The sequence below is a fragment of the Mus musculus genome, chromosome 19, assembly GCF_000001635.26.
Source record: "Mus musculus strain C57BL/6J chromosome 19, GRCm38.p6 C57BL/6J".
Lineage (NCBI taxonomy): Eukaryota > Metazoa > Chordata > Mammalia > Rodentia > Muridae > Mus > Mus musculus.
Window position 1 is genome coordinate 7,225,453 of NC_000085.6, and position 21,256 is coordinate 7,246,708.

The 21,256-nt window shown below is 48.5% G+C and overlaps 1 protein-coding gene across 2 annotated transcripts; it reads right to left on the bottom strand.

The window, feature by feature from the left end:
* Nucleotides 1-215: 215 nt before the first annotated feature.
* Nucleotides 216-15,770, bottom strand: Naa40 (N(alpha)-acetyltransferase 40, NatD catalytic subunit). Of its 2 annotated transcripts, NM_027643.1 has the most exons (8): nucleotides 15,486-15,770; nucleotides 9,611-9,706; nucleotides 8,652-8,704; nucleotides 4,736-4,831; nucleotides 4,496-4,654; nucleotides 4,270-4,353; nucleotides 2,900-2,977; nucleotides 216-2,639 (listed from the first exon to the last, which is right to left on the bottom strand). In NM_027643.1, exons 1-8 carry the CDS (start codon nucleotides 15,489-15,491, stop codon nucleotides 2,498-2,500), a joined length of 714 nt encoding a protein of 237 aa, NP_081919.1. In that variant the 5' UTR covers nucleotides 15,492-15,770; the 3' UTR covers nucleotides 216-2,497. The 2 variants fall into 2 exon arrangements, with proteins under 2 accessions (NP_081919.1, XP_006527399.1); XM_006527336.4 differs by lacking the exon at nucleotides 4,496-4,654 and having other exon boundaries at nucleotides 219-2,639; nucleotides 15,486-15,765.
* Between the last annotated feature and the right edge of the window lie 5,486 nt (nucleotides 15,771-21,256).

Sequence of the window (21,256 nt, forward strand, 5' to 3'; positions counted from 1 at the left end):
CCTGGCTCTAGGCCTGCTCCAGGATGCCAAGCAGACGGTATTCTGACATCCCTTACCTCACCCAACAACTTCTGGGAAATGGCACAAACACATGCACTTGGGCTCCATGAGGCTTCCTTTGCAGGAAGGGTGTGGGGCCAGAACAGCCTTGCGCCTCCCAAAGCCCAAGCCTGACACCCACTGCCCATGGCACCCAGTATCTGGATGCCATCCCAGCATCTGCACAAAGTATCTGTTTATTAATGACATACAAATAAAATGGATACAAAGAGAGATGGTTTTTTTCCCTTTGATTCCAGTGATAATGAACTGCTAGGAAAAAAAATATAAAACAAAATTACCTTCCAACTTTCCTCTTAAAAACAAAAATAACCCCCCAACCCTCCAGAAAAGGTTAAAAAGAACCATAAACATTTAACAGCAACAAAAATAACCTGAAATGGAATAGGTTCACTAAAACAAAACGAAAACTTTTAAAACCATTTTAACACTCCTGGAACAAAAAGCAAAAGAGCCTGGTACAGTAGATTAGACCTGCTGTTTCTCAAAACAAGAGGGCGGTAGACGATGCCTGATGAACCACTGGGCTTAACACCCACAGGAGTAATCTGCTGGTCTTGGCCACCATCCCGCTGGTCCAGTGAGAGATCCTGAAGGGCCCTTTGGGATGGGGCCTGCAGAGGGTGGGGAGCAGGGCAGGCACTGAGCACCATGAGTCCTGGTGCTGGGTGTCCAGTAACTGGAGACGAGACACTCTATTCACCTTACATGGGGCTTACACTGGGGGTTCCTTCTGGACCCCTAAGTAGGAGGTATCAGAGATTCATGATCTAAGACAGACAGAGATTAGGGAATAACTCCTGCAAGCATGCTCCTGTCTCATGATTCTCGGAAGGAGCATGCCAATCCCTTCTGGGCAGCTCCAACTCTCACCAGAGGTATAGCCCAGAAGCTAGCAAGCCAGACAAAAGCAGACCTATTCCAGTGTAAAGCTGCAAGGCCTTCTCCCAGGCAAGGCCAAGGGCTAACAACAGCACAGAGTGTTCAACAGCGGACAGACCAAGCAAGAAAGGACTCTCTGAGTCCAGGCTACTGCACAAGCCAAGGATCTGGGCGAGAGGTGACTCCTTTGGGGAGACTTGCCAGAACAGACAGCTGAGTCAGGCTGGGTAAGGTGAACAGACTCAGCTCGGTAGCAGAGTCTCTGAAAGCAACTGCACAAAGGCAAGCTCTCTGCCACGCCTCCCAAGGCGGAACTCAGGGGCAGCAATGGGGAAGTGGCAAGTCTGTTTTTCTAGGTAAGGATTTGGTTTTGCTTCCTTGAAGAACAGGATCCAGAGGTCAGGGCGAGTTCAAGTTCTAAGCCTGTATCCCCTGAGGAGGAAGGCCTTCTGGCTCTAGCCTGTCACTGTAGGGTGACACCCATGACAGGAAAGCAGTGGTACGCCACTGAAAGGCATCCCAGGGGTGCCAAGACAGTGGCACGAGTGCCTCATTGAGGCGGTGAGGGGTGGGGCTCGGGAGAACAGGCAAAGGGGCCTGCTGCTGGCTGGGGCCCCTCAGTCAGGGAGGGTGGCAGGGAAGTACCCCACCTTCAGAGAGCTATCAGCACCAAGAATAGGAAGAAATGGATTCAGCTATACCAGGAAGGAAGGGTTCTTCTGGGGAAGACGAGAGGCTCCCTGATGTTGTTCCCCTTGAGACTAAGAACAGAGGTATCTGGGCTGAGAAGAGAGGTGTGAGAACAGGCAGGACTTTGACTTCCTTCTTGAATAAAAAGGTCAAGTCAAGATCATGAAAATGCAGCAAAGTCCAAAGGCCCAGAGATGCCACATCCCTATGACAAACACGTAAGAGACAGCTCTTCCTGATCCTGTCTTACTGACAGTGGTGGAGGCAGACTCCCTCCTGAAGTTGGCTGGTCCCGAGACACCACCTGTGGATCTATAAGATTACAGTGCAAACCTTTGCACCTTGACATCAAGGGCTACATGGTCTCTGAAAGAGCACTTTGTCCCCAGAGAAAAGATGTCCAAGGTCTGTTGTATGCCCAGATTTGCATCCAGTTCTTTCTGGGGACCAGCAGACTCCAGGCCTTTTACAAACGTGGGTATTAACAACATTCCATTTGTCCATATGGGGCATGGTGTGCAACCCGGTCAGGAACTCAGCTGCAGACAAGAGGGAAGCCTTCCATTTTAGGGGCCCAAGAACTAAGTAAGTAGGCAGCTACTGCACAAGGATGAGCTTGACAGCCAACCTGTCAATCTCACGGCACCCTCTCCTCGGTGCTCCCTCCTGGCACTCTGCTTTTCCAGGAGGGAGGTGGAAAGGCAGCTGGGGTCACTGCTCCCCAAGGTTCTGTGTTCTCAGGATATGCCTGGCTCACGCAGAACTAAGGCACCCCACAGCTCTGAGGGTACCTGGCAAGTGGCATAAGACCAGGGAGGGGACAGGCCTAAGGAGAGTGACATCCCTTCAAAGTGGTTCTAGGAGTTCAGTGGCAACAGCCACCACAGTGGCCGCCTGTGTGGGAGTGCTGACTGTCCCCGAACTTGGTCCTCCGGCTCAGAATCTCATAGGAACAGTCCTCCCCACAGCAACCAGACATGCTGGGTGAAGAGTCATCAATTTCAAACCTGCAAAGACAGACAGGAAAAAGACTTGCGTGTTGGCAAGGAAAATGTTTGGCTCCCTGAGTCAAGAAGTTCTCCAAACTTCTGAGACCTCTGCAACGGGGTGCAAGGACTAAGTCAGAAGGCAGTGGGATAAGATAGCACAAACCCCAACGCCCATGAACACTGACTAGGACCAGGATGAGGGCAGGCAGGTACCTGGGAACCAGCAAAGGGACTACCCTGACCACCCTGAGGGACCACACCCGAGCCTTGTTCCTTACTGCAGTGCCTCTCGGAAGAACTGATAGGCGCCATGATTATGTTTAAAAACAGTTAACATCACCTTCTTCATCTGTGTGCTGGAAGAAAGCAGAGTGAGCACCTTTTAGAAACAGAATCCAAAGGCTAGACAGATGGTCCAGCACTGTACAACACTTCTGGTCTTCCAGAGGACTAGGGTTCCCGTCTTAGCCATAGGATAATTCCTATTTTCTTGCCTGTACCTCAAGAACTAGGATATCCCACATCCTTCTGACCTCTGCAAACACTGTACTCACATGGCAGGCACACACATACACAAAAATAAAAATGTGTATATATATATATGTATGTATATATATGTGTGTGTGTGTGTGTGTATAAATAATTTTTTTCTTTTGATTTTCGAGACAGGGTTTCTCTGTGTAGCCCTGGCTGTCCTCGAACTCAGAAATCTGCCTGCCTCTGCCTCCCGAATGCTGGGATTAAAGGCATGTGCCACCAGGCCTGGCTTATGAAAATGTATATTTTTAAAGAAAGGGTTGGAGAAATGTTCAGCGGTTAAGAGCACTGACTGCTCTTCCAGAGTTCTGAGTTCAATCCCCCGCAACCACGTGGTGGCTCACAACCATCTGTAATGGGATCCGATGCCCTCTTCTGCTGTGTCTGAAGACAGCTACAGTGCACTCACATACATGAAATAAATAAATAAATAAATAAATAAATTTAAAAAAAAATAAAAAACAGGGGGTTGGAGAACTGTCTGAGGACTTAGTTCAGGGGTCAAGTGCACGGACTGCTGTTGCAGAGGACCTGCGGTTAAATCTTTAGCACTGACATTATGGTGGGCAACCTTCTATAACTCTAGTTCCAAGGAATCTGACACCCTCTGCTGGCCTCTAAAAGTACCAAGCACCAACACGGTGCATACACATGCACACAGGAAAGAGGGGCAGAGGGGCGCAGAGGCAGAGATCTGTGAATTTAAGGCCAGCCTGACCTATAGAGTATTCCAGGACAGCCAGGGCCACACAGAAACTCTGTCTCAAATATTGGGGGGCGGGAGCAGGGGCCAGGGCAGTGAGAATGGCAGATGGATGGACGCGGACAGAGGGACACACAGAAGGTAAGGTTAGGCCTCCCCTCTCTCCTACGTCTACCGCTCCTCTAGCCTGCAGAGGTCTTGGGCACCTTGACACTGAGCCCCTTCCACCACAGCAGGTTGGTCAGATTGCCTCAGTGTCAGGGATCTGCCCCACTTGCCCTCATAACTTGGAGCCACAGCAAAGCAGGGCCATCTTCCTGACAGGGTCTAGGTGCCTTTCTCCTTGAGGAAGTCCAGGAGCCACCTCCTTGGTGAGTTCTTTCCCCCAGCAGTGCAGCAGCTCCTTACCTGTTGGCCATGAGCTGCAGGATCTGAATGAGGAACTTCCCTAGGCCTTTCCGCCGTACCTTGCTTTCCAGCTGCACTTCATAGCTAACAGAGAAAGCAGAGGAATGAGCGCCTAGACCCAATGAAGGAGCCTGCAGCCCCATGCAGGCCTTAAGCCTAGAGGGGGCCAGTGGGCTCTGCCACCTGGTTTCCTCCCCTCTACCCCACTGTCAGCCTCAGTGCCTACCAGTACAGGACTTCATCCCCGCACTCCACATCAAACCGGAAGTGAGAAAAGGCAACTGGGATGGAACTGTTTTCCCAAGCAATGAGGTACCAGGCTCGGTCATCGGTCATTTCCTCCCGTTTTTCTCGGTCCTTCCAGCCCCACTCACTTTGCTCATACCTGGGGAGTTGGGGCAATCAGGACAGGGGCCTTGGAGGAAAGCCATTGGGTACCGGGTTGCCTTGGTAGGACCATGCTTACATCGTCTGCATATTGGTTTTGGTCAGGTCGAAGGCCCAGTCCACAGTGGCTGGCTCCAATCCAGACACTCGCTTACATTCAATGGAGACATTCAACCTGAGAAGCAGACAGGGGGGCATCAGGCCTGGGGCTCCCACCAGGACACTGCTATTCCTTCTTGAATGATTGTCAGGGAGGCATGCCAGTCTCAGGTACCCTAAAAGGAAAAACCAAGTTTTCCAGACCTAGGATTAACAACTGTCATCATATGGCCACCATCCCACTATCCTGCCACAAGGCCCATTTCCTGAACTGTTCTGATCAGACTCATCTGTCAACTGCTCTTTCTTGGCTACTTTTCTGTTTTCCCATACCTGCTCAGTCCCCTGAGATTCTAGTAATATACCTAATAATATGTTACCAGGAACACTGTTCCCTAGCTGTTTGTAGGCACATGTCCGGCTAACTATAGTCTCTGCCCTTCTCTCACTCAGCTGTCATAGGACCAGGTCTCTTATCCATTTGTCATGCCTTTACAAGAATCTGGGTGACCTGGGCCTTTCAAGAAGAAACCAAATACCCTTCTGTAGCCTAGTCCCATGTGCCTGCCTCTCCTTCCTCATAACACCCAATGGTGACTGACATCTCATTACACAGGTAGAACAGGGTCTAAACCACCGCTCTAGACATTAAGGTCCCTCTTTCTAAAGAGACACAGAAACTAGTCTGAAAAACTCAAGCTTTAAAAAAAATGGGAAAGGAGCTGGAGTACTGGCTCAGCAGTTAAGATCAGTTGCTGCTCTTCTAGGGCCCTGAGTTTGGCACCCAACACCCACCTCAGGCCACTCATGATGGCCTGTAACTGGAACTCCAGATAGATGCCCCTGGCCTCAGGACACTTGCGTCCATGTACACACACACACACACACACACACACACACACACTCAAAATGAAACAAATATTTGTTTTTAAGTTATTGAGTGTGATGGAACACACCTTTAATCTTAGCACTCATTTACAGAGACAGAAACAGACTGCTCTCTGACAGTTTGAAATCAGCCTGGTCTGTAGATCAGGTCTACAGAGCACAACAAGCTAGTTCCAGGACAGCCAAGGCTATATAGTCTACATGGTAAGACCCTATCTGGAAAAACAATAAGCAACGTGTGTGTATGTTGGGGGTGGGGGTAGTGAGTAAAGACCCACTCGGAGGTCAGAGGACAATTTCAGGAAACCGGTTTTCTGCTACCACGGGATATCAGGGGATCAAATGCAAGCCATCAGGTTTGGGTCCACTCATCAGTGGAACCTCATCAGTGTTGTTGTCTGTCTGGAAACAGGGTTTCTAAATGTGGCCTAGCTGGCCTCACTATGTAGAGCAGACTGATCTCAAATGAGAGATTAGGCCGCCTCTGCCTCCTGAACACTGGGAGGATTAAAGGTGTGCACCATGAGATCATGACCCTTCTGCTTCGGCCTCCTAAATACTAAAATGATAGGCACATCTGTCTAAAATTAAGCCTTTAAAGAATTCCCACGCAGCATCTTTCATGAGCCTTTGACACAATCATCACAGTAGAAGTTCCCACTGGAATCAATTGTCATCTCTGCTGACTGGCACGATCTTAACCTCCTGCCTTTGGAAGAGCCTTCCTTCACAAGTATCACTTAAGAACCATCCAAACTCAGCCCTGCACCTATTAGCTAGAAAATACCCAAAGGCCAGCCTACATTCATCATTCATCTGCACTTTTATTTTTGGTCTCTCCACATACGTGGGGGGTGGGGTGGGGGGGCAGGGTTGAATCAGTATGCAGCCCTCAAACTCATAAAAACCCCTCTGCCTGAGCTTCTCAAGTGCTGTCAGAGGCATGCTGAAGAAGGATCACAGCTACAGGAACCATATGAAATGCAAGGCTCTAGAGCAGCTGAGCCTCCTGGTGTGGCTTGCTTCAGAGTAGGTCCAGATTTTTGCAAGTCAATATAAACACAGCACATAAAAACCACTAAGTAAAATCCCAGGAAGAGATTTCTAATCATACTGCAACTTTCCAAAACCTGAAAAACAGAGCTGGTAGAGGAAATGTCCATCACATTTCAGATCCCAGATGGGAAGACATAAGAGACAGTGGACTGAACTGACTCCATCATTGCCACGTAGCTATAAAAAGCCACGCCACAGGGCTTAGGAATTTACACAGCTGCCCCTCCACACCGTGTTCACTTTCTACCTGGGTTATCTGCTCCTCAGCATACCTCACTACTTTCTTGCAACATCCTACCTGACAGCTAAGAAACCAAGGCTTGAGGGGCGAGAGTGACTTATTCCAGGGATGCTAATGAAAGGTCCAACTACTCTTTACCATCACACAGAGGAACTGTAACCTCTGACCTCCCTGAGCCAAGGCAGCACAGCAGACTACCTACCACTCAGGAGGGCAAAGGAAAAGGGCCTGCAACCAGACCTGAATGCCGCCTGAGACAGCAGTCACAACAGCCATATTTACTGTCAGCAGGCTCCATGGAGCAGAGCTTTGGGTTTAACCCTCCTAACTCCTAAGGAAAGGACCATTAGACCCTAATCTTTTTTTCTTTTTCTTTCTTCGCTTTTGCTCTCTGATTGTTTATGACAATGCCAGTGTCTTACTGTATAGTCTAGAGTGCTCTCAAACTCATGATCCTTTTTCCTCTCCTTTGTTTTTTGTTTTTTTAAAGATTTATGTATTTATTTCTATGTATGTCAGTACACTGTCACTTTCTTCAAAGAACCGAATTTTTGTTTTGTTGTTTGGCTTTGGTTTTTAAGACTGCCTTTATGTATGTAGCCCTGGCCATCCTGGAGCTCACTTTGTAGATCATGCTGGCCTTGAACTCAGAGATCCGCCTGCCTCTGCCTCCTGAGTGCTAGGATTAAGGGCATGCACTACCACGGCTCATGGTTTTTTTTGTTTTTTGTTTTTGTTTTGTTTTGTTTTTAAGATTTATTTATTTATTTATTTACTTACTTACTTATTTATTTAATGTCTATGGGTACACTACCAGAAGAGGGCATCACATCTCATTACAGATGGTTGTGAGCCACCATGTGGTTGCTGGGATTTGAACTCAGGACCTTTGGAAGAGCAGTCAGTGCTCTTAACCACTGAGCCATCTCTCCAGTCCCGCTCGTGTTTTTAGACCCATTTCTGATCACAAAACTAGGTAAGCCAGGCTAAGAACTTTAACTAGTGTTAAACAGCCGACATACTGTATACTCAAGGAAGAAGCACTGAGCCGGGCATGGTGGCGCACGCCTTTAATCCCAGCACTTGGGAGGCAGAGGCAGGCGGATTTCTGAGTTCGAGGCCAGCCTAGTCTACAAAGTGAGTTCCAGGACAGCCAGGGCTACACAGAAAAACCAAAATAAACAAACAAACAAACAAACAAACAAACAAATAAATGGAAGAAGCACTGAATTGGGAGGCAGAGGCAGGCGGATTTCTGAGTTCGAGGCCAGCCTAGTCTACAAAGTGAGTTCCAGGACAGCCAGGGCTACACAGAAAAAACTAAATAAATAAATAAATAAATAAATAAATGGAAGAAGCACTGAATTGGGAATCAGAAACTCCTTTAGATGTGAGTTAAACCCAGGAACGTTATTCACATTTTCTGAGCCTCCGGTTCCCAATCAAAATGTGATAGTAGGCTGACAAGTTTCCAAGTTTCATCCTTTGAACAAAAAAAGATATAAGTCTTAAAAAGATGTCAGTGTGTACTCATACAACCTCAATTACACACAATGTTTCCACCCATCAATTCCTGCATCACCTTAACTGGGAGACTGACTGCACCAACAAGAGGCAACAGGCAGTTGCTGCTTTCAAATAATGGAGCTTGCTGGAGGAGTGAATTTCCAAGGTGCACCAGATGACATTAGGAATGCTAAGTGCAACTCACCCATTGCGGTCATACTTCTTGAAGACTGGGAATGCCTCCAGAGGGTCTCCAAGCTGTGGGCAGAGAGCAGACATAGATGAAGGAAGACAACACTAGTAAGGAGGTGTGACACCATGAATGTGGTGAAAGAGAACAATCAGCAAGCCTGTGGCATAATGCCTGCCCCTGTACAGCTAACCCAGGAAAGAAATGACCAATCTGCTTGAATATTTCAGGGACAAATAACTGCAACCTGACAGTCACCGAGACAGAAAAGCACAACCTTGCAGAATATCATTTCAGAGGCACAGCCATTTACCAATATGGGAATTAACAAAAATTAACGTATTGGGCTAGAAGGATGGCTCAGGAGTTAGAGTGCTTACTGCATTTTCAGAAGGTCTGGGTTCATTTCCCAGCACCCATACAGGACAGCTTACAACTTCCAGTAACACTAGCTCCAGGGACTTACACACTTACATTCATGTGCACTCTCCAGCCCCATTAGGGGAAAATGTGAAATACAGCATGATGTAGGAAGGGTACCAAGGCCAAACTCTCAGTCTCAGGGTGAAAGCTCTCAGACCCGCTCTGACACCCCCCACCCTCCATCCCACAGAGCTGATTCACAGCTGCTGCTCCTCTGAGCAGTCCCAGGGACCAGGCCAGTGAAGCCTTGGGTAAAGCAGAGCTTACAGTACGCACGGGCAGCCAGTAACCTCTGAAAGAAGGAAGAGTTAAGAACCATGTGTTATGTCTCATGAGAGGTTTCCTCACCCAAAAAATCTCCCCACGTTCCACATCAGGAAAACCTGTAGCCTTTCCACACAACCCTCAACACTTGAGCCAACCACAGCCCCTCCTCCCCAAACTGTGTGGGCATGGGCCTGTGTGGACAGTGCCAGAGATCTGCCACTTGGTGGCGCCAAGAAGTAAAAAAACAGAAAGGAGCTGAAGTTGAGAGAGGAACTGAGAGTCACCCTGTTGGCAGCATCCACTTTGGCACACACAGCATCCATGGCCGCTCTCTCCTCCAATCGTTTCTGCTTCTTCTCTTTGGCTTTGCTCGACTTTCTCTGCAACAAGGAAAACACCACCACTGGAAGGGCTATAGCCAACTCACTCAGAGGAACCCAAGGGGCCTTGAACCCGTTAACCTGACCCTGCAATAGGAAACCTGGATGTGTGGACATATTCACTTGGCTGTTCCTTCCTAAGGAGGAATGTTCAATTTCAGGAACATCTAGGATCTAAGATGGCCCCAGACCAGCATTTCTTTCTTTCTTTTCTTTTCTTTTTTTTTTTGTTTTTTTGTTTTTTTGTTTTTTTGAGACAGGGTTTCTCTGTATAGCTCTGGCTGTCCTTGAACTCACTTTGTAGGCCAAGCTGGCCTGGAACTCAGAAATCCGCCTGCCTCTGCCTCCTGAGTGCTAGAATTAAAGGCGTGCGCCACCATGGCCGGCTGGCTCAGCATTTCTTTAGAGTCTTCTAACTATGAGACAGCCCCGTGGAAGCAATTCAGAGCCACACCCAGCACGTCTGCGCAGCCCAGGCCAAGTGGCAGTCACAGCATGGCCCTGCTGATGTCAAGGGTGGCTTGAGAGACTATGGTTCACTTCAGGGCAGAGGCAAGACCAAGCTGCAGGGGCACGACAGCAGGGATGGGGCACGACACAGGGAAATTGTCCCTACTTGCATCTTAACCAGACCCTACTTGAAGGCTAATATGGGGCTCTTTCAAAATCCCTTCTCCCTATTTTTTTTTTTTTTTTTTTGGTGGGGGCATGGGAAGAGAGTGGTTTCATACTGTAGCTCATGCAGGCCCCCAACTCAACAGTAATCAACCTGGCTCAGCCTCCCAAGTGCTAAGATTACAGGTGTGAGCTACAACCCCCACTTTTCATCAAAAGTGCTTTCTACTTTTTCCCTGCCAGGTTCTAGAACAAAAACACATCATGCCCTGTCTAAGAGTAAAGCCTCCAGTCCTGCCTGGAGCTGTTATCACTAGGGCTACAGAAAGGTGCTCAATGATACCTTCTTGTTCACCCTACCAGGGAGGACCAGCAGCCCAGATCTCCTGACTCCAGCCACACATCTTTCACAGCTCACTGGAGAGAGGTCAAATACCACCAATGCCAATGTGACTGTGGCACTGCCTGGCCCCAGGACAGGGCACTGAACAATCAACATTCACATGAATTAAAAACCAGCTTTTAAACAGACGGGCTAGCTCCAAAGCGTAACTTCAGCCTGGATGTTCAAAGGAACAGCACTGCCAAACTTGTATTTCAGCATCAGAAGGTAAAAGAATTAGACTCTCTGACAGGCAAAATGCCAGCACCAGATACTTCCCACCACTGTGCTAGGAGCCAGGCTAGCTCTCATTTCTCACCTCTCCTGAGAAATGCACGTACAGGTTTTTTTTTTTTTTTGGTTTTGTTTTTTGTTTTTTCGGGGTAAGGTTTCTCTGTGTAACCCTGGTTATCCTGGAACTCACTCTGTAGACCAGGCTGGCCTCGAACTCAGAAATCTGCCTGGCTCACATACAGGTTTTTGTTGGTCTTTGTGGTGCTGGGGATGGAACTCAGGGTCTTGTGCATGACAGGCCAGTGGTCTAACATTCAACTATACCCCCAGCCTGAGGCTGTTTTCACGGAGGTGCAAATGGGAACAGAAGTAGCCCCTCCAACTGGTTTTCCGGGATTTATTTTCCCTCTGGAATATAGGCTTCAACACCACGCTGAAATCCATTAACAAAGTACTTTCACAGGAATACATGGGTCAAGGCTCAGGGTAGAAGCCATCACTTACCTTTATACATTAAGAAACTGAGGCCCAAGGGAGCATGACTCATGCATGGTTCCCCAGGGAGTGAGTGGCCAAATGGAGACATGAGGGGCCAGGCCACAGATGCAGCCTTTGTCTAGACTTCAGCTCAGTCACCAAAGACCTCATATCCTGCAGAGATAAAGCTAGGGGCTTCGAGCACTCTCAGGCAACCACTTAGCAACTAATTTCTTTTTTTTCTTTCTTTTTTTTTGGTTTTTCGGGACAGGATTTCTCTGTGTAGCCCTGGCTGTCCTGGAACTCACTTTGTAGACCAGGCTGGCCTCCAACTCAGAAATCCGCCTGCCTCTGCCTCCCAAGAGCTGGGATTAGAGGCGTGCGCCACTACCGCCCGGAGCAACTAATTTCTTGATGCCCATTTACCTGGGAACCAATTCCCAACAGTGCCACCTCTTACACCACCTCCATGCTAAGGTGGAGGCAGGGAAAAGAGAAACAGTAGCTGAAGTCTCCAGAGCTGCACCATGGAGCATCAGGAACATGAGTATTCCATCAACCAGATAAGGCCATGCCCACCTGCCACCCCTAAATGACCATTTGAACATCTCCAGGGAAACTGGGATGCTAACATATCTTCACATTCAAAGGAGATGTAAGTTCCCTTCTCCACCCTACCAAGCCAACAGAGTGTAGGACTGTTGGACTGCCACAAAACACATTGTGGGACAAGATTAAAGGTGCTGGAAACCAAGTGTGACTCCCAGGACCCCAAAAGCACAAAACCTGGGTTCTTCCACAACATTTAATTTCTCAACACAGGAACATGGTTTCTGAGACTTATGCAGACTGAGTGGCAAACCAGGCAACCCTCAAGGCCACTACCAAGGAGATTGAGATAATGGACAACACCCCTTAAGCACTTGGCAGCCAGCACAGAGTGAGGGGTAGAGGCAGGCTGGGCCACACAGGCAGGGGCCCTCCTGCAACTCCAGCAAACACCAGTTAGAGTGGTCTCCCACTGTTCCAATTAGCTTCGCTGAAGCCTTGTGGAGGTAAGGCTGTCCTGCAGGGACGCAGGAAAACTTGTCTAATTAAAATGGGAAATAAGCACAGTGAACAGTAAAGCTCATTGTGGTTAAGTGTCGTTCCCAAGGGAGCTTTATATAATAAAAAGAGTGTGGGCTTTTGAGTCAAGAGACCTGGATTTGATTCTCAGCTCTTTCACTTAATAGCTATGGCTTTAGGCATGTTACTTAAAGCCCCTTTGGCAAGTTGTTCAGTTTGTCAGAACCTCAGTTTCCTCAACCATAGAATGGACCTAATAATTCCTACAGCAATAATCAAAGGGCTGTTGTACAGATAAAATGGTATTATGCATTGGATTTAAACTCTTTTTAGCTGTACATGTGCTAGGACCAAAGCATATTCATAGCTACTATGTTACACTGAGCTTCATTTCCAGCTTTAGAGATGGTCTCTGTTTACAGGAACCCACTAGTGTCAGACACTCTGCCCGTGCATTCTTTTTTGGGGGTGGGGGGCACAGGATCTCCTATAGCTCAGGTTGGCTCCTAACTTGTTATATGGCTAAGGATGACCTTGAACTTCTGTTCCTCCTGCCTCTTCTTCCTGAGTGCTAGGATTACAGGCTTGAATTACTTTACCCAGTCTACGAGGTGCTAGGAATCAAACCCAGGACCTCAGGCATGCCAGGCAGGCACTCTATAGAACAGCTATATCCCTAGCCCTCTGCCTCTGCTTTTCTAAAAAGAATGTGTTGTAGACAGCTCAGCTGTGAGAACCAACTACTAATTCAAGTCCTAGAGTTCTGACAGGTCTTCCCAGCCTCAGCTGGACTCAGCTCCACCAGGCAGGAGTAGGTTTACTTTACTTACCAGTGTGTGCACAAACAGGAGGCTCAGATTCAAATTCAGGCTTGAACCCCTTACTAGTCTAGGAGTCACAAAGAGAAATAAAAAGACAACCCACAAACAAACTCCACCAGTGGCTGCTTCCAGAAGAGATTTGACATCACTTAGGCCTCCGTGTCAATGCTTCCACCCAACTGGTTCTGGCAAGGGGAGAGATATATCCTCTAACTCAAACCCAACAGTAGTAGAACCCGGGAGAGGTGTTGTTCCACTTGCTCCCACTATCACTCAGCCTGGGGTTTAGAAGCAGGGTACTTCCTAGGGGAATGGGTGGCAACTACTAGGAACAACTGCTTCAAGTTATGCAGGTGGGGCATGGAGGCTGGGGTGGGGACTGATGAGAGTAATGGGAGTATTCCAGATCTGATCCAATGAAGGTAATTCAAGTCTCTGCTGCTTTGAGTTTTAGGCCAGGAGACACTCTGATGGGAGTTGTGAGAAACATCTCCACAGTATGAGCAATAGATGGGGACTCAAAGGAAGCCCAGTGTATCTGGGCCCCATGACTTCAGTGCCACCAATGAATAAGTACAGAACCTGAGGCATGTCACCCTCTTAGGGCTTTGTCTGCAGTGGCTGATTCTGGGCAAAGAGTTAATGAGTAATACTAGAAACTTGATTTCATTTAGCTTCAACAACAGCAGGGGCCTGCAACTGCTCACTAAAATTGAAGTTAAATATGCCAAAGTCTCTCAGCCTTGATTTTCTTCATATTGAATAAAAATTACTGTCTGAACTATGACAAATGCTTTGGAAGGTTTTGAGGTTTTTGTGAAGACTGAACTCAGGGCCTCACATATGTTAAGCATACACTCTACTACGGAGCTATGTAACCCCAGGCCCCTCAAGTTTTGTTTTGACATTGATCCCAAAATAAGTGTTTTGTCACAAGCTAGACTACTTTTGTCTAATAAGCTGATTTGTTTGTGAGAGAGGGAAAAAAAAAAATCTAGGTTAGTGACAGTAGGGACAAACCCAAAGGAATAAAAATAGCACCAATCTATTTTAGATCACTGAAGTGAGGCTGAGAATATAAGCAAAATAGCAGCTACTGCTTAAAGGCACCTAGTGGGCTATTTACATCCATTTTCTCATTTAATCTTCATCACTATCCTAAGAGGAGGTCACGTGCATCGCACAAATAGGAATAAAACCAAGCCAGGCCTCATCACCTGCAGGGTCATGCCACTAGCCGTTAAAGATGGGGCTGCCACTGAGGCACATCTAGTTTCAAAGTCAGGACTCGCTAAAAGTGTTGCAAATTCCACACGAACCCTATGATCAGAGAGTTACATTTTTAGGAGGGTGCTTTTGCCCAACCCTAGATCTGCATATCCCAGGAAAGGCCATGGAAATGCATCTTCTTGCTGTCAGACCATAACAGGTGGTTACTATACATCCAGGCTGGGACTATAACCAGCCCATCCCCCCTACTCATCTGTACACCTCCACCCCCTCTTCCATTGCAAGCCACCTGCAGTAACAAGACTAAGAACAATCCAACTTCTAAGATCCATTTTACTGCAGCCAGAAGCTGAACGGGCATGCCTGTGTGGTAAGGAAGACTACGTTTCATCTGAAGCAGGAAGAAGCTGGTAGCAGACGGTTCAAAAGTGTAGGGGAACTGGCTGGGCAGAGACTTGAGCAGTGGGAAGCAGATTCCATCGAGACTCCGGAGTCACCGGATGGGGTCCAGCGCCCAAGCCATATCAATGTGACCTTGGCCATACGCCTTCTTGCCTCCCTGCCTCAGTTCCCTACAAGTTCGGGTAGCAGGAAACCGCTAGGACCGTGACAGCCAGATGATGGGTGTCTTCAAGGAGCAAGGGGCTAATATCAGGGACGCAGCAGGGGCTCGGGAGTGGGGAGGCCTTCTAGGGGGTCAGAGAGGCAGGAAGGGGCACGAAGAGAACGGAGTGGGGGGCGGGGGGGAGAAGAGGGCTCCCAGAGAATTTCTGGGCTAGGCTCAACGCCGGGACCTTTACAACGAGGCGTGGGGAACTCTTGTCAAGTGGGGGCCGGGGGTCACGTGAGACTGTAAGGGGTCAGGGTCACGTGAGGGGGTTCACGAAACAATGAGGACGCAGAGGGTGAACGGCAGCTGTGGACTTCCCATTACTTCTCCAGCCTCACTTACCCCCATGGTGGCGGCGGCGGCGACGGCGGCGGCCCTCGGCTCCCCTCTCGCACTTGCCCGTAGGGAGGTGGCAACGGCGGAACCCGAGCGACAGCGAAGCGGCCGGCCGCGCACTACGCATGCGTCTCACAAATCCCCCGCGCGTCCTAGAGGGCCCCGCGCCGGCGCAGAACCGGACCAGAGTGGGCGGCGAGCGCGAAGGCGCGCAGGTGGAACGGTTGCCGTGCGCGCGGAAGGCCTGAGAACAGAAAGGCGGGAGGCGCGGCAGAGCGTCGCGCTAGGAATGACGCGCACGCGCCGGCCCCGCCCCCTCGACGGTCCGCGTCTGTAACTATGGCAACGACCACGCGGAGCGGAAGGGCGCGCGCCGGCCTGGAGCAAGCTAGCCTCGGAGCCACTTGGTGGGCGGTGGTGCGGGCTGCCTTCGCTGAGGCGCGCAGGCACAGCCAAAAGTCTGGAAGCATTCTGACTTCTAGAAGCTGACCCTTGGCATGCCTTTTCTAACAAGTCCTGTTATACCCATTCATCCTTCTCAACATTCGTTCACACGGCATTAACATGCACATACATTGTGCTGAACCCAGAGGATACAGAAGTTTGTGTCCTAAAGGAGCTTGTAACTCCTGTGTAACTAAAGACCTCAGGTGTTCTGGGTCCTATTTTTTTCAGTTTGAGCAGACATCTGGGTAGTGTGACCTCCACATGACCTGCATGGGAATCACCTAGGGAGATAGAGCAGTTTGCAAACCCTTGGGACTAACCCTGAAATCTGGGGTGGAGGCGGGAATCAAAATCTTAGCTTTCTTGGTTTTTTTTTGTTTGGTTGGTTGGTTTTTGTTGTTGTTGTTGTTTTTGTTTTGCTTGGTTTGGCTTAGGTTGGCCTCCTTGACCCTGCCAGCCCTGTACTGAGGGTCAAATTCATGGTTTCACACATGATAGAGTTCTGTCATTGAGCTACAACCCCTACTCCAGAGTCTCTATTAGCGCGGGCACACACACACACAAAATTAGAACGCCCTGGCTCCAGTCTTAAATTTAAAATTTTCAGATTTTAATCATTATCCTACGTTTATTGCTCAGAGAAGTTGTAGCCCTGGCAACGTGCAGCGAGTGCCTACTGCAGTGGTAGGCACTGTTTCAGGCAGCAAAGAAAACAATACCAAGCTGAGTGTGGTGGCTCCTACCTGTGATCCAAGTACTATGGAAGCAGAGGTTGGAGGACCATGGGGCTTGAGAGACAGCTCAGAGGTTAAGAGCAATGGCTACCCATCTAAAAGAACCAGGTTCCTAGGACTCATGGCAGCTTAGAACTATATATAACTCCAGGTACAAGGGATCTAACACAGTCACACAGACACAGTCAGGCGATCCCAGCATTTGGGAGGCAGAGGCAAGTGGATCTCATTAGTTTGAGGCCAGCTTGGTCTATAGACCAAGTTCCAGGACAGCCAGGGCTACGCAGAGAAATCCTAGCTTGAAAGACCTAAATAAATAAAATCTCAAAAAATTTAAAAAAGAAAAGAGAGAGAGAGAGAAGGAAAGAAATAGTATCAAACAGGAAAAAGATCTGCTGGTATTTTCTAGAAAGGAGATAATAAGCCAGTTAAATAAATAATAAAAGAATAGTATGTGCCCTGGGTACCATGAAGGAAAAGAAAGCCTGTCAGGAAAGGATTTATAATTGTATCTAGGATGCTTGGGGAAGATAACACGAGGTGGTGGTAGTTGAGCCAAGATCTTTAGGGAGTCAGAGAGCAAGTCATGAAGCTACCTGGGAGCAGGGCAGGGCATTCCAGGAGGGGGGGTGGTGTCAAACAGTCCCTGACTTTCCCTGCAGGTGGGAATGCTGTTAGTTGGCACTCCTAGCATTAAGTACAGTGTGGCCAGGGCAAATGGGACCTGCAGGAGCAGGATATGAAGTGGACTCAGGCAGGTAAGAAGCGTTTCTTTTGCAGCTCATAGACTTGCAGAGACTTGGGGATTTAGACCACTGCTGGAAACTGAGTGGAGGGGCCACCAGCTGGTTTAGGTGTTCTGAGGCCCACTGGGCTGCTGATTCGACAAGGAGATATATAGTAGAGGTAAGGTTACAGGAAGAGGAGTCAGGCAAAGAGTGAGATGCCACAGGCAGGTGGTTGCTGGGAATTGAACTCATGACCTTTGGAAGAGCAGCCAGCACTCTTAACTGCTGAGCCATCTCTCCGGCCGCTTGTTTGTTTTTCAACACGGTTTTTCTGTGTAGCCCTGGCACTTGCCTCCTGAGCTGGAATCAAAGGCGTGTGCCACCATCACCTGGCTAGGAAGTCTTCCTTTTAATGTTGTATAAATCCACCAGCCAGAATGTAAGAAAATTGATGAATCTGCAGTTGGCTCCTTATCTGGAAGTCAGAAAATGTATTGCTGAAGGTCACTTCCTAACACTCTGGAGACCAGGCCGCTGGGAGAGGGAGCTGAGGCGGGTGGGTGAGAAGACATCTGAGTGAACTTTTGGAGAATGAGGCAGGAGTCCAACAGAAAATCCTCCCTGCCGTCTGGCTTTTCCTCTGGCCTCTCCTGAAGTCACTGTCGTGGTCAGCTCTTTCTTTACTGATCCAATCTCCATATCCTTTCTGCTACCCTCGACCCACCCTCTCTCACACTTTCGGACTCATCTTACTTTTGGTTTTTTTGCAGTGTTGAGGACTGAAGGCAGGGCACATTGATTTGCCTCTAAGCTATATCCCCAGGCCTACTACAAGTCATCCAAGCAACCCCTCCCCCACCCAAGCTACCTGAAAAAGCCCAATATCTGATTATTGTCCCCAAGACACACTACAAGCAACCGTCTTCTTCCAAGGGAGGTCATAAGGGTTAAATGAGAGGGATACAAGGCCTCACAAGGAAAGTCCCCCTTTCCCTCTTCTCTGACCAACATCGTCCCATTCTGAGGATGCTTTCTCATTAACCATTCCCCTATGGTTGAAGAACCCCCTCCTCCATTCTCATTCTCTCTGACTTCATGGACAGGGACATTAATCCCTGGTCTTCCCCATGTCTGGAGTGGCTCTGGCTGTCCCTTCTACCTGCCCGCTGGATCTCCTTTTTTCTTGACAATAGGTCCCACGTAGTCCAAGATGGCCCCAAGTTTGCGTCAGAGCTCAGACTGGTCTTGAACCTCTGATCTTCCTGCCTCTACATCTCAAGTGCTGGGACTTCAAAAAGCTATATTCCCAGGCCTACTACAAGTCACCCAAGCACGCCTGACTTTTCTTCCTCCCTTTCCTCTAATGCGGCCACTCCTTCAAACAGCTATAGGCTTCAGGCACCCATTTATTCTCCCACTCATTGTTGCCTCGTCCCAGGAATAAGGGAGGGAAAGGTGTGTGTGTGTGTGTGTGTGTAGTGACAGGACCCCCTTCTAACCTACCTGGGAGTACAGTGGGGAAGGAGAGGCATCATAATCAGGTGAGTGTCCCCTGATTTCCTCACTCCTGCAACCCTGACCTCTTCCTAAATTCTGGATTTTGTACTTGTTTTAGTCAGGGTTTCTATTCCTGGACAAAACATCATGACCAAGAAGCAAGTTGGGAAGGAAAGGGTTTATTCAGCTTACACTTCCATACTGCTGTTCATCACCAAGGAAGTCAGGACTGGAACTCAAGCAGGTCAGAAAGCAGGAACTGATGCAGAAGCCATAGAGAGATGTTCTTTACTGGCTTACTTCCCCTGGCTTGCTCAGCCTGCTCTCCAAGACTACTAGCCCAGAGATGGTACCACCCACAAGGGGACCTCCCCACTTGATCACTAATTGAGAAAATGCCTTACAGCTGGATCTCATGGAGGCACTTCCCCAACTGAAGCTCCTTTCTCTGTGATAACTCCAGCCTGTGTCACGTTGGCTAGTCAAAACTAGCCAGTACAGTACTGAAACCCTCTTGCCTCCCCTTAATTCAGATCCCAGCTGAGATAGAAGCTGCCTTCTCTCATTCCACATGGCTGGCCTGGGCACCCCACTGAGGGCTTCCACCATCTTTGCCATTTCCCATTGCCCACATGTACACCTGTGTCTTTGGAGATAGGGTTTCATATAACCGAGGTTGCTCCCAAATCCATTATGAAACTATGAATGACCTTTGACTCTTTCGTTTGTTTATTTTATCATCCTATGTATATGGGTGCTTCACCTGTATATATGTGTGTCTGGTACCTAAGAAGAGAGGATCGGAGTTACATGATTGTGGACTGACATGTCAGTGCTGGGTGGGAATCAGACTCAGGTCCTCTGGAAGAGCAGCTGATGGTTGTAAACCCAAAGCTATCTCTTCAGCCTCAACCTTGAACTCTTGATCCCTCTGATTCTGCATCCCAAGTGCTGGGACTATAGGAATGTGCCATCACTGTGTGGTGCTGGCACTCAGACTCAGGGTTGCTAGGCAATTGCTCTCCCTACTCAGCCACATTCCCAGCCTCCTCCATCAGTCTGTTGGCTCCTGCAGCTGGGAACTGTGCTTTTTCTCTGCCATTGCTGTTAAGCAGCAGATTACATACACAACTCCCACTTACCACTTGCCTGACACCACTACTGAACTTGGTACCCGGTTCAATGCAATTTTAGAGCAGTGTTTCAGGTTCTAAGGTCAGCAATCCTAACCCTCTATATCTCTGGGACCCAGCTGGTACCTAGCAGACAGTAGGTACTCAGTAAAGTTCAGTAGGAGGACTGGTGGCAAGTATGGGTGCTATTATGAGTCACAGAAGGAGAAAACTTTGTAGATGAGGTGACACCTGAATCAAATTTTCTTCTTAAAGTTTATTCTCCTTATCGTTGTTGCTTTTGAGATTGGATCTCACATATAGCCTTCACTACTCTTGAACTATGTAGAGCAGGCTAGCCTCAAAAATCACAAAGATCCACCATGACCAAAGCAACTCTTGTTTTGTTTTGTTTTGTTTTGTTTTTCGAGACAGGGTTTCTCTGTGTAGCCCTAGCTGTCCTGGAGCTCACTCTGTAGACCAGGCTGGCCTCGAACTCAGAAATCCTCCTGCCTCTGCCTCCCAAGTGCTGGGATTAAAGGCATGTGCCACCACTGCCCAGCTCCGAAGCAACTCTTATACAGAAAACATTTGATTGGGGCTGGCTCTCAGTTTCAAAAATTTAGATCATTATTTTCATGGTGGGGGGCATGGCAACATCCAGGCACACATGGTTCTGGACCGGCCAAGAGTTCTACTTCTTGCCTAAGGCAACTAGAAGATTAGATTCCACACTGGGCGGAGCTTGAGCACAGGAGACTTCAAAGCCTACAGTGACATACTTCCTCCAACAAGGGCACACCTAATCCAATAAGGCCACACCTCCTACAAGTGCCACTCCCTCTAGCCAAGCATTTGAGCTGTGAGGGCCAAACCTATGCAAACTCCCACACCAGTGGTGGTGACACATGCCGTTATCCATAGGCCTCAGGATACAGAAGCTAATGAATCTTTGTAAGTCTGAGGCCAACCTGGTCTATGTGGTGAGTTACAAAACAGCCAGAGCTACATAGAAAGACACTACTCAGAGAGAGGGGGAGAGAGAGAGCGAGCGAGAGAGAGAGAGAGAGAGAGAGAGAGATCTGTTTAAAAAGTACTTGTTTGCCTGTCGTGGTGATGTACACCTTTAATCCCAGCACTTGGGAGGCAGAGGCAGGCAGATTTCTGAGTTCGAGGCCAGCCTGGTCTACAAAGTGAGTTCCAGGACAGCCAGGGCTACACAGAGAAATCCTGTCTAGAAAAAAAAAAGTGTTTGTTCT

Bases quoted from the DNA above. Each gene is read 5' to 3' on its own strand.
- Naa40 (NM_027643.1), bottom strand. The intron at 4,832-8,651 runs GTGAGTTGCACT...TCTGCTTCTCAG, and splicing joins AAGAAGTATGACCGCAATGG to GTTGAATGTCTCCATTGAAT. The intron at 2,978-4,269 runs GTAAGGAGCTGC...GCTTTCTTCCAG, and splicing joins CTGCAGCTCATGGCCAACAG to CACACAGATGAAGAAGGTGA.